Source organism: Nerophis ophidion, linkage group LG21 (genome assembly GCF_033978795.1).
Source record: "Nerophis ophidion isolate RoL-2023_Sa linkage group LG21, RoL_Noph_v1.0, whole genome shotgun sequence".
Classification (NCBI taxonomy): domain Eukaryota; kingdom Metazoa; phylum Chordata; class Actinopteri; order Syngnathiformes; family Syngnathidae; genus Nerophis; species Nerophis ophidion.
This window is the reverse complement of record NC_084631.1, coordinates 41,255,312-41,269,098: the sequence shown is the minus strand read 5'-3', so window position 1 is coordinate 41,269,098 and position 13,787 is coordinate 41,255,312. Positions and strand designations below refer to the sequence as shown.

Genomic DNA, 13,787 nt, shown 5'->3' with positions numbered 1-13,787 from the left:
ATGAAAATTAAATTTTGAAACATAGTTTATCTTCAATTTCGACTAAAGTTCAAAATTCAACTGAAAAAAAGAAAAGAAAAACTAGCTAATTCGAATCTTTTTGAAAAAATTTAAGAAAGAATTTATGGAACATCATTAGTAATTTTTCCTGATTAAGATTAATTTTAGAATTTTGATGACATGTTTTAAATAGGTTAAAATCCAATCTGCACTTTGTTAGAATATATAACAAATTGGACCAAGCTATATTTCTAACAAAGACAAATCATTATTTCTTCTAGATTTCTCAGAACAAAATTTTTTAAAAGAAATTCAAAAGACTTCAAAATAAGATTTAAATTTGATTCTACAGATTTTTTAGATTTAGACAATTTGCTCAATTTACCTTTAATAAATAAATCTACATATACATTTTAAAAAATGGGTATTTGTCTGTCATTCCGTCGTACTTTTTTTTTTTCCTTTTACGGAAGTTTTTTTGTAGAGAATAAATGATGAAAAAAAACACCTAATTGAACGATTTAAAAGAGGAGAAAACACACAAAAATTACAATTAAATATTGAAACATAGTTTATCTTCAATTTCGACTCTTTAACATTCTAAATTCAACCGGAAAAAAATTGAGAAAAACTAGCTAATTTGAATCTTTTGGAAAAAAATAAAAAAATAATTTATGGAACATCATTAGTAATTTTTCCTGATTAAGATTAATTTTAGAATTTTGATGACAGGTTTTAAATAGGTTAAAATCCAATCTGCACTTTGTTAGAATATATAACAAATTGGACCAAGCTATATTTCTAACAAAGACAAATCATTATTTCTTCTAGATTTTCCAGAACAAAATTTATTAAATTAATTCAAAATACTTTGAAATAAGACTTAAATTTGATTCTAAAATTTTGCCAGAATAATGTTATTAAATAAGTGTCAAGAAATATTTCACAAATATTCTTTGCCGAAAAAACAGAAGCTAAAATTAAGAATTAAATTAAAATGTATTTATTATTCTTTACTATAAAAAAAAAAAATACTTGAACATTGATTTAAATTGTCAGGAAAGAAGAGGAAGGAATTTAAAAGATAAAAAGGTATGTGTTTAAAAATCCTAAAATCCTTTTTAAGGTTGGATTTTTTCTCTAAAATTGTCTTTCTGAAAGTTATAAGAAGCAAAGTAAAAAAATAAATGAATTTATTTAAACAAGTGAAGACCAAGTCTTTAAAATATTTTCTTGGATTTTCAAATTCTATTTGAGTTTTGTCTCTCTTAGAATTAAAAATGTTGAGCAAAGCGAGACCAGCTTGCTAGTAAATAAATCCAATTTAAAAAATAGAGGCAGCTCACTGGTAAGTGCTGCTATTTGAGCTATTTTTAGAACAGGCCAATGTTAGTATTTTGAGGTGTCAGAAAAGAAGATATGATGTACATTATTTTCAGGGGGAAAAACTGCTACCTTCTTCATCCAACTTGCGAGAAGCGATGATTGAGAGAAAGCAAAGTGACGGTGCTCACTCACCCTGTTGTACTCCACGTGCAGTTTGTCTTGCTCGCCCTCCAGCTTGTCTTTTAAACCCTTCTGCTCGGAGATGTTGTCCTGGATCTGGATCATGCGCATGTTCCGCTCTGAATATCGATGGGAGGGGAAAAAAAAACATCAGCGCAATTTCAATCCATGTAAAGTTCCGGCACATACAAGATGGCGGACACGTGGTCTCCTGCAGGCCGCCAAAGTTACTGCAACAACATGTCGTTCATGCAACATCAATCAATCAATGTTTATTTATATAGCCCCAAATCACAAATGTCTCAAAGGACTGCACAAATCATTACGACTACAACATCCTCGGAAGAACCCACAAAAGGGCAAGGAAAACTCACACCCAGTGGGCAGGGAGAATTCACATCCAGTGGGACGCCAGTGACAATGCTGACTATGAGAAACCTTGGAGAGGACCTCAGATGTGGGCAACCCCCCCCCTCTAGGGGACCGAAAGCAACGGATGTGGAGCGGGTCTAACATGATACTGTGAAAGTTCAATCCATAGTGGCTCCAACACAGCCGCGAGAGTTCAGTTCAAGCGGATCCAAGAGAGCAGCGAGAGTCCCGTCCACAGGAGACCATCTCAAGCGGAGGCGGATCAGCAGCGTAGAGATGTCCCCAATCGATACAGACGAGCGGTCCATCCTGGGTCTCGACTCTGCACAGCCAGTACTTCATCCATGGTCATCGGACCGGACCCCCTCCGCAAGGGAGGGGGGGGACATAGGAGAAAGAAAAGAAGCGGCAGATCAACTGGTCTAAAAAGGAGGTCTATTTAAAGGCTAGAGTATACAGATGAGTTTTAAGGTGAGACTTAAATGCTTCTACTGAGGTAGCATCTCAAACTGTTACCGGGAGGGCATTCCAGAGTACTGGAGCCCGAACGGAAAACGCTCTATAGCCCGCAGACGTTTTTTGGGCTCTAGGAATCACTAATAAGCCGGAGTCTTTTGAACGCAGATTTCTTGCCGGGACATATGGTACAATACGATCGGCAAGATAGGCTGGAGCTAGACCGTGTAGTATTTTATACGTAAGTAGTAAAACCTTAAAGTCACATCTTAAGTGCACAGGAAGCCAGTGCAAGTGAGCCAGTATAGGTATATATGTATGTATATATGTATATAAAGGTATATACAGTATAGGTATATATGTATGTATATATGTATATAAAGGTATATACAGTATAGGTATATATGTATGTATATATGTATATAAAGGTATATACAGTACAGGCGTAATATGATCAAACTTTCTTGTTCTTGTCAAAAGTCTAGCAGCCGCATTTTGTACCAACTGTAATCTTTTAATGCTAGACATGGGGAGACCCGAAAATGATACGTTACAGTAATCGAGACGAGACGTAACATACGCATGGATAATGATCTCGGCGTCTTTAGTGGACATAAAGCAGCACTTAGGGAAACAACCATCCAGGGATGGGAATTGATAAGATTTTTATGATTCCAATTCCAATTTTGATTGGACGTCATTTTCGGTTCTTTATTGATTCTCTTACCCGTTCTCATTTGGATAAACAGATGGCAAATAAGTTGATTAGCATCAATTTTGTTTAATTTAATAAGTCACTGGCCGAGAGTGGAGTCGGCTGTCTTGGTTGCTTTGTTGGGTCTGCTCCTGTCTCTGGCCATGCTCCCTCCTCCCCATTTTTCTTTTTATTCATAGCTGTATGTAGAAGTGTCTGCTTGTATCTGCTGCTTTAATGTCTTTAATGTCCTCTGTGTTCTTTGATGTTTGACATGTAAGAGGGATGTGTACTATGGCTATGAGTTGTTGTTTTTTTCCCTTGGCCTCAGTCTGCACCCCCACTCCAGGGCCTAGGCTAAGACTGATTTTTTTAAATTTTATTTTAATCTTCTATTTTTTTCTCCCATCCCTCCCCTTGTTTACCTGTATGTCATCTTTTTTGTAAGGGGCGCTGGAAGCCGGCAGACCCGTCAGCGATCCTGTTCTGTCTCCCTTTAATGTTTGTCTGATCTTGAATGGGATTGTGCTGAAAATTGTAATTTTCCTGAAGGAACTCTCCTGACGGAATAAATAAAGTACTATCTACTCTAATCTAATTTAGAAAAAAAACATGAGTACACAAACACAACAGTGAGTTTTTAAAGGGGAACATTATCACAATTTCAAAAGGGTTAAAAACAATAAAAATCAGTTCCCAGTGGTTTGTTGTATTTTTTGAAGTTTTTTTCAAAATTTTACCGCTCCCGGAATATCCCTAAAAAAAGCTTTAAAGTGCCTTATTTTCGCTATCTTCGAAACCACTATTCATTTCCCTGTGACGTCATACAGTGCTGCCAATACAAACAGCAAGATATAGCGACATTAGCTCGGATTCAGACTCGGATTTCAGCGGCTTAAGCGATTCAACAGATTACGCGTGTATTGAAACAGATGGTCGGAGTATGGAGGCAGATAGCGAAAACGAAATTGAAGAAGAAAATGAAGCTATTGAGCGAATAGCCATTGACGCTATTCGGACATAGCGTGGGTGTACCTAATGAAGTGGCCCATAGCATGGCTGCCTTATTAGCATCGCCGGTAAAATGTGCGGACCAAACGATCAGGACTTTTGTATCTTGTGACACTGGAGCAACTTAAATCCGTCGATTGGTAAGTGTTTGTTTCGCATTAAATGTGGGTATCTAGTTTCAAATGTACATACAGCTAGCGTAAATAGCATGTTAGCATCGATGTTAGCATCGATTAGCTGGCAGTCATGCTGCGACCAAATATGTCTGATTAGCACATAAGTCAACAACATCAACAAAACTCACCTTTGTGATTTCGTTGACTTAATCGTTGCAAATGCATCTGCAGGTTATCCATACAGCTCTGTGCTATGTCTGTCTTAGCATCGCCGGTAAAATGTGAAGACACTCTGGCACATTCAATGGGGGTCTGGCGGCAGATTTCTTGCCAGTGGTGCAACTTGAATCCCTCCCTGTTAGTGTTGTTACACCCTCCGACAAGGCATGATGTCTCCAAGGTTCCCAAAAATAGTCGAAAAAACGGAAAATAACAGAGCTGAGACCCGGTGTTTGTAATGTGAAAATGAAAATGGCGGGTGTGTTACCTCGGTGACGTCACGTTCTGACGTCATCGCTAAAAGACCGATAAACAGAAAGGCGTTTAATTTGCCAAAATTCACCCGTTTAGAGTTCGGAAATCGGTTAAAAAAATACATGGTCTTTTTTCTGCAACATCAAGGTATATATTGACGCTCGCATAGGTTTGGTGATAATGTTCCCCTTTAAAAGACCCACGGTTTTCGTAAAATGTGCAGACACTCTGGCACATTCAATGGGGGTCTGGCGGAAGATTTCTTGCCAGTGGTGCAACTTGAATCCCTCCCTGTTAGTGTTGTTACACCCTCCGACAACACACCGACGAGGCATGATGTCTCCAAGGTTCCAAAAAATAGTCGAAAAAACGGAAAATAACAGAGCTGAGACCCGGTGTTTGGGTGTGTTACCTCGGTGACGTCACGTTCTGACGTCATCGCTAAAAGACCGATAAACAGAAAGGCGTTTAATTTGCCAAAATTCACCCGTTTAGAGTTCGGAAATCGGTTAAAAAAATACATGGTCTTTTTTCTGCAACATCAAGGTATATATTGACGCTTGCATAGGTTTGGTGATAATGTTCCCCTTTAAAAGACCCACGGTTTTCGTAAAATGTGCAGACACTCCGGCACAATTAATAGGGGTCTGGCGGCAGATTTCTTGCCAGTGGTGCAACTTGAATCCCTCCCTGTTAGTGTTGTTACACCCTCCGACAACACACCGACGAGGCATGATGTCTCCAAGGTTCCAAAAAATAGTCGAAAAAACGGAAAATAACAGAGCTGAGACCCGCTGTTTGTAATGTGTTGAAAATGAAAATGGCGGGTGTGTTACCTCGGTGACGTCAGACGCTAAAAGACCGATAAACAGAAAGGCGTTAAATTTGCCAAAATTCACCCATTTAGAGTTCGGAAATCGGTTAAAAAAAATACATGGTCTTTTTTCTGCAACATCAAGGTATATATGGATTGAACTTTCACAGTATCATGTTAGACCCGCTCGATATCCATTGCTTGCGGTCCTCTCCAAGGTTCTCATAGTCATCATTGTCACTGGCGTCCCACTGGGTGTGAGTTTTCCTTGCCCTTATGTGGGCCTACCGAGGATGTCGTAGTGGTTTGTGCAGCCCTTTGAGACACTAGTGATTCAGGGCTATATAAGTAAACATTGATTGATTGATTGATATTGACGCTTGCATAGGTTTGATGATAATGATCCCCTTTAAAAGACCCACGGTTTTCGTGGTGAGGCAGGAAAACAATATTTAGTTTTAATCATTTGTTTTTTTTTTCCTGTCCAGCTTCTCGGGGGGCGCTGGAGCCTATTTCAGCTACAATCGGGCGGAAGACGGGGTACACCCTGGACAAGTCGCCTACTGGTAAATGGTAAATGGGTTGTTTTTCCACCTTTTTTTTTTTTTCAAGGTACTCAAAGCGCTTTGACACTATTCACCCATTCACACACACATTCAAACACTGATGGAGGGAGCTGCCAAGCACGGCGCTAACCAGGACCCATCAGGAGCAAGGGTGAAGTGTCTTGCTCAAGGACACAACGGACGGGACTAGGATGGTAGAAGGTGGGGATTGAACCAGCAACCCTCAGATGGCTGGCACTGCCACTCTCCAACTTCGCCATGCTGTCCCTTACTCCATAGGACAGGGGGTCGGGAACCTTTTTGGCTGAGAGAGCCAAAAAGCCAAATATTTTAAAATGTATTTCAGTGAGAGCCATATCATATTTTTTAACACTGAACACAACTAAACACGTGCATTTTTAAGTAAGACCAACATTTCTAGAGTATATTAGGTCTCTTATTCTTTGTAATAACATTGTTATTCTGAAGATAACTGTGTAGGGGGCGTGGCCTTCGGGCCTGCAGCAAACTCCAAATCAGCGACAGGTGCGTAGAAGGCCCACCTGGGGCGTTGTTATCTAATCACCTGTCGCTCTGTTATGAGCAGCAGCCAGGAGGAGAGACGGGGTTGGGGCCGGAGCCAGAGCACGAGCGAGAACGAAAGAGAAAAATATAATAGCTGGAAAGCAACTGAGAGACTTTAACAGGTGTGGTGGAAACGGATGGATGGATTAAAAATGCATGAGAATGTTTTATATTTTGAACATTATTTTTAACACTGTAATGACGAGTGGAATTATTAATTACTTGTCGTGTTAAGCAATGTCAGCTCAGATTTATCTAGAGCCATAGGTTCCCTACCCCTGCCATATGATGTCTTTATTTTACAAAGTCTAACACTTCAAAATGTGTCCAAATCCTACCCATTTATGGTCCGATCCTGCCTTTCCCTCCTCTTGGCGAGCCAGCCCCCCTCTTCCTGCACAGTGTGGTCACACAGACGCTGCCACAGCCACGCACGTTGAGTAATGTGGCTTAAAAGACAATGAAAAAGAAATAAAAGGCCCTCGATAGGGAGCCGGCTCTGTCAGACACGGACCGGCTCCCGTCGTTCACTACAAAGAGCCGGCTCTTAATCCGGCTCTCGCCCGCTCGCCATCAACGCTGCACAGCGAAGCGCGCCACTTTCGTTTTGAGCGTTTCCAAAGCGACACACAGCCTGTCGGGTTTTTGTCGCACCGCACGGCGGGAAATCGACAGAAAAAAAAAAGAACAAACGCGGGTAATACGAGTAAACTAAAGAGCTACCTGGGAGGGCTGGGGGGAGGGGGACAAGTCGCCTCCTATTAAACCGTCACACAGAAAATATATTTAAAGCCAAAAGTCAGTTTGTTAGGTATATACGTTATTAGTTGACTTTTCTGAGAAACAACATTTTCCAGACTGATATAAAAATGACCCCTGTAGAGAACACTGCTTCCCATAATGTAAACGTTGAAAGACACTTAAGTGACTATTATTGTTTTACACTGGATATTTATACGATACATCAGCTGTAAGTTATTCTTTTAAGTTTCTGCTTGAAAGCGTGACTATTTCTTCACACTTGGAAATACTTGTTTTGAGTAAAGAATATGATTAGAACATGTTATTGCGTGTGTTTATCCTAAACATTCCTGACACTTCACTATGGCATTTTTACCTATATATATATAAATATATATATATTGGAAAATATCCGTAATAATATTGTATTGTGGCCTTAATACTGTGCCATATAATATCGTTACCACCCATCCATCTTCTTCCGCTTATCCGAGGTCGGGTCACGGGGGCAACAGCCTAAGCAGGGAAACCCAGACTTCCCTCTCCCCAGCCACTTCGTCTAGCTCTTCCCGGGGGATCCCGAGGCGTTCCCAGGCCAGCCGGGAGACATAGTCTTCCCAACGTGTGCTGGGTCTTCCCCGTGGCCTCCTACCGGTTGGACGTGCCCTAAACACCTCCCTAGGGAGGCGTTCGGGTGGCATCCTGACCAGATGCCCGAACCACCTCATCTGGCTCCTCTCCATGTGGAGGAGCAGCGGCTTTACTTTGAGTTCCTCCCGGATGGCAGAGCTTCTCACCCTATCTCTAAGGGAGAGACCCAAACTCATTTCGGCCGCTTGTACCCGTGATCTTATCCTTTCGGTCATGACCCAAAACTCATGACCATAGGTGAGGATGGGAACGTGGATCGGCCGGTAAATTGAGAGCTTTGCCTTCCGGCTCAGCTCCTTCTTCACCACAACGGATCGGTACAACGTCCGCATTACTGAAGACGCCGCACCGATCCGCCTGTCGATCTCACGATCCACTCTTCCCTCACTCGTGAACAAGACTCCTAGGTACTTGAACTCCTCCACTTGGGGCAGGGTCTCCTCCCCAACCCGGAGATGGCATTCCACCCTTTTCCGGGCGAGAACCATGGACTCGGACTTGGAGGTGCTGATTCTCATTCCGGTCGCGTCACACTCGGCTGCAAACCGATCCAGTGAGAGCTGAAGATCCCGGTCAGATGAAGCCATCAGGACCACATCATCTGCAAAAAGCAGAGACCTAATCCTGCGGTTACCAAACCGGAACCCCTCAACGCCTTGACTGCGCCTAGAAATTCTGTCCATAAAAGTTATGAACAGAATGGGTGACAAAGGACAGCCTTGGCGGAGTCCAACCCTCACTGGAAATGTGTTCGACTTACTGCCGGCAATGCGGACCAAGCTCTGACACTGATCGTACAGGGAGCGGACCGCCACAATAAGACAGTCCGATACCCCATACTCTCTGAGCACTCCCCACAGGACTTCCCGAGGGACACGGTCCAATGCCTTCTCCAAGTCCACAAAGCACATGTAGACTGGTTGGGCAAACTCCCATGCACCCTCAAGAACCCTGCCGAGAGTATAGAGCTGGTCCACAGTGCCACGACCAGGACGAAAACCACACTGCTCCTCCTGAATCCGAGGTCCGACTACCCGGCGTAGCCTCCTCTCCAGTACACCTGAATAAACCTTACCGGGAAGGCTGAGGCTGAATATCGTTACATCCCTATTAATTGGAGAACTAGCTTCCGCAGCTAGTGGGTCCATGACCATGACTTCTGTTTTGTTTGATCAGCTGTTTTACTGCCTTGTTACAGACACCGTTTGGAAACAATTAATATATGTAAATAAACATTGACAACATTTTTATGTATAAATAACTCATTTGGTAACATATTCATCCGCGGTTTGTAGACCTTTGCGGCTAATAAATGGAAAACATTCGGAAAATATGATTAAAAAAATAAATATTCCGTTCTAGTTATATACGTTATTACATATTTTTGAATAGCGTCTCCATAGTAACATCAAATATTCTCAACTTAAAGAACTACTTTCCGACGGCGTAACATATGTGGGGCTTGTTGGCTGCTTCATCTCGTATTGATCGTAAGAGAAACGTGTGGGACTATGATAATAAAAGTTGAAGTATAAGCAATTATAATATGGGCTTTTTGGCGTTTATCTCTAAGCAATTGTCCATTAAAAGGGTATGTACCCATTAAATTGGCACATTTTTAAAAATATTTGTGAATAGCGTCGCCATGGAAACACAAAATGTTCCTAATTTTAAGTACCACTGTCGGCACGAGCGACACCTTTCGGACGGCGTAACATATGTGGGGGCTTGTTGGCCGGTTTGTCTCGTATTAATCATAAGAAAAACGTGCGGGACTATAATAATAAAAGTTGAAGTATGAGCAATTATAATATGGGCTTTTTGGCGTTTATCTCTAAGCAATTGTCCATTAAAAGGGTATGTACCCATTAAATTGGCACATTTTTAAAAATATTTGTGAATAGCGTCGCCATGGAAACACAAAATGTTCCAATTTTAAGTACCACTGTCGGCACGAGCGACGCCTTTCCGACTGCGTAACATATGTGGGGGCTTGTTGGCCGGTTTGTCTCGAATTGATCGTAAGAGAAACGTGCGGGACTATAATAATAAAAGTTGAAGTATAAGCAATTATAATATGGGCTTTTTGGCGTTTATCTCTAAACAATTGTCCATTAAAAGGGTATGTACCCATTAAATTGGCACATTTTTAAAAATATTTGTGAATAGCGTCGCCATGGAAACACAAAATGTTCCTAATTTTAAGTACCACTGTCGGCACGAGCGACGCCTTTCGGACGGCGTAACATATGTGGGGGGTTAATGGCCAGTTCGTCTCGTATTAATCGTAAGAGAAACGTGCGGGACTATAATAATAAAAGTTGAAGTATAAGCAATTATAATATGGGCTTTTTGGCGTTTATCTCTAAACAATTGTCCATTAAAAGGGTATGTACCCATTAAATTGGCCCATTTTAAAAAATATTTGCGAATAGTCTCTATGGAAACATGAAATGTTCCTAATTTTGAATACCACTGTGAGCTCGAGCGAGACCTTTCGGACGGCGTAACATATGTGGGGGGTTCATCTCGTATTGATCGTAAGAGAAACGTGCGGGACTATAATAATAAAAGTTGAAGTATGAGCAATTATAATATGGGCTTTTTGGCGTTTATCTCTAAGCAATTGTCCATTAAAAGGGTATGTACCCATTAAATTGGCACATTTTTAAAAATATTTGTGAATAGCGTCACCATGGAAACATAAAATGTTCTTAATTTTAAGTACCACTATAGGCACGAGCGACACCTTTCCAACTGCGTAACATATGTAGGGGTTTAATGGCTGGTTCATCTCGTATTAATCGTAAGAGAAACGTGCGGGACTATAATAATAAAAGTTGAAGTATAAGCAATTATAATATGGGCTTTTTGGCATCTGTCTCTAAGCAATTGTCCATTAAATTGGCACATTTTTAAAAATATTTGTGAATAGCGTCGCCATGGAAACACAAAATGTTCCTAATTTTAAGTAACACTGTAGGCACGAGCGACGCCTTTCGGACGGCGTAACATATGTGGGGGTTTAATGGCTGGTTCATCTCGTATTGATCGTAAGAGAAACGTGCGGGACTATAATAATAAAAGTTGAAGTATAAGCAATTTTAATATGGGCTTTTTGGCGTTTATCTCTAAGCAATTGTCCATTAAAAGGGTATGTACCCATTAAATTGGCACATTTTTAAAAATATTTGCGAATAGAGTCTCCATGATAACATGAAATGTTCCTAATTTTAAATACCACTGTGAGCTCGAGCGAGACCTTTCGGACGGCGTAACATATGTGGGGGGTTCATCTCGTATTGATCGTAAGAGAAACGTGCGGGACTATAATAATAAAAGTTGAAGTATGAGCAATTATAATATGGGCTTTTTGGCGTTTATCTCTAAGCAATTGTCCATTAAAAGGGTATGTACCCATTAAATTGGCACATTTTTAAAAATATTTGTGAATAGCGTCACCATGGAAACATAAAATGTTCTTAATTTTAAGTACCACTATAGGCACGAGCGACACCTTTCCAACTGCGTAACATATGTAGGGGTTTAATGGCTGGTTCATCTCGTATTAATCGTAAGAGAAACGTGCGGGACTATAATAATAAAAGTTGAAGTATAAGCAATTATAATATGGGCTTTTTGGCATCTGTCTCTAAGCAATTGTCCATTAAATTGGCACATTTTTAAAAATATTTGTGAATAGCGTCGCCATGGAAACACAAAATGTTCCTAATTTTAAGTAACACTGTAGGCACGAGCGAGACCTTTCGGACGGCGTAACATATGTGGGGGTTTAATGGCTGGTTCATCTCGTATTGATCGTAAGAGAAACGTGCGGGACTATAATAATAAAAGTTGAAGTATAAGCAATTTTAATATGGGCTTTTTGGCGTTTATCTCTAAGCAATTGTCCATTAAAAGGGTATGTACCCATTAAATTGGCACATTTTTAAAAATATTTGCGAATAGAGTCTCCATGATAACATGAAATGTTCCTAATTTTAAATACCACTGTGAGCTCGAGCGAGACCTTTCGGACGGCGTAACATATGTGGGGGGTTCATCTCGTATTGATCGTAAGAGAAACGTGCGGGACTATAATAATAAAAGTTGAAGTATGAGCAATTATAATATGGGCTTTTTGGCAACTGTCTCTAAGCAATTGTCCATTAAAAGGGTATGTACCCATTAAATTGGCACATTTTTAAAAATATTTGTGAATAGCGTCGCCATGGAAACACAAAATGTTCCTAATTTTAAGTACCACTGTAGGCACGAGCGACGCCTTTCCGACGGCGTAACATATGTGGGGGTTTAATGGCTGGTTCATCTCGTATTGATCGTAAGAGAAACGTGCGGGACTATAATAATAAAAATTGAAGTATGAGCAATTATAATATGGGCTTTTTGGCATCTGTCTCTAAGCAATTGTCCATTAAATGGGTATGTACCCATTAAATTGGCACATTTTTTTAAATATTTGCGAATAGAGTCTCCATGATAAAATGAAATGTTTCTAATTTTAAGTACCACTGTGAGCTCGAGCGAGACCTTTCGGACGGCGTAACATATGTGGGGGGTTGATGGCTGCTTCATCTCGTATTAATCGTAAGAAAAACGTGCGGGACTATAATAATAAAAGTTGAAGTATGAGCAATAATAATATGTTCAGTAACCTTTTTATATAGAATAGAAAAGTATTATTTTTGAAAATGTATACCCAATACCCGTTATATATATTCTGAGCCCCCAAAAGTAAGTAGAAGACAAATACAAGTAGAAGTGCAAACTGTGCAATTTGTCAACCATCAATTATCAAAATGAACCCCGACTTTGTAGAAAATTAAACATGTCTGCTTTTTTTTTTAGGAAGCACAGACAATATTCACGACTAATTGTTTTGTTTCCAGCTGTGGAGAACACCTCTTAGCAAGGTGGCGTGCAGACTTTGTGGTCATGTGATGCATGAGAAACATTCGTTTCACGTTCACAGTGAATGTTTTAATATGATAGGCGGTGTTAGTTTGTTATTTATCCGCAGTATTAACAGCAGACAACGTATTTATGGTGGCGATTCACTTCCGTCTCGGTGGGGGACGGAAAAGGTGTTGTGGAGAATGCATTTATGTTGAATATACTTTGATGCTTTAGTACAGGGGTGTTAAACTCAAATACAGAGTGGGCCAAAATTTTAAACGGAAAAAATTTACCTTTTAGTAGGGACCCAAACAAGTTTTGCATTAAATATTGAACAAGCAAGGCTTATATAACTTTAGTGAAATGCAAAATCCAGTTTCAAATAATAATAATAATAATAATTAAAAAAAATATCAGTGGCATATCAAATAAAATGTAAATAAAAATGTTATGCCTTCTTTTCTATTTGCAATCTTCTGAGGTACATATCAAATTTTTTCCACAGGCTAATAATACATTTGAAAATAAAATAACAATAATGAATGAACCAAACATTCAAGCCTTGAAGTAACAAGAGAAAATGCATGAATAAAACATGAATTATTGCTCAGTTTACTGGGAGTTTCCCGGAAGAGTTAGTGCTGCAAGGGGTTCCGGGTATTTGTTCTGTTGTGTTACGGTGCGGCTGTTCACCCGAAATGTGTTTGTCATTCTTGTTTGGTGTGGGTTCACAGTGTGGCGCATGTTTGTAACAGTGCTAAAGTTGTTTATACGGCCACCCTCACTGTGACCTGTATGGCTGTTGACCGAGTATGACTTGCATTCACTTGTGCGCGTGTGTGTGTAAAAGTCACAAATATTATGTGGCACGCTGTTAGTATGGAGGAAAAGCGAACGTGACGACA

At 40.2% G+C, this 13,787-nt stretch overlaps 1 protein-coding gene across 7 annotated transcripts in view; it reads right to left on the bottom strand.

Moving 5' to 3' along the window:
* The window catches only part of phf14 (PHD finger protein 14), a 149,039-nt gene that overhangs the window by 90,173 nt on the left and 45,079 nt on the right, over nt 1-13,787 (bottom strand). For all 7 annotated transcript variants that reach the window (XR_009803561.1, XM_061882630.1, XM_061882626.1 and 4 more), the window contains exon 10: nt 1,519-1,625. Coding sequence is in view for 6 of the 7 variants with exons in the window: in XM_061882630.1 (XP_061738614.1) it covers nt 1,519-1,625 (107 nt within the window). In the remaining variant the exon portion in view is untranslated. The remainder of the gene's footprint in view (nt 1-1,518; nt 1,626-13,787) is intronic.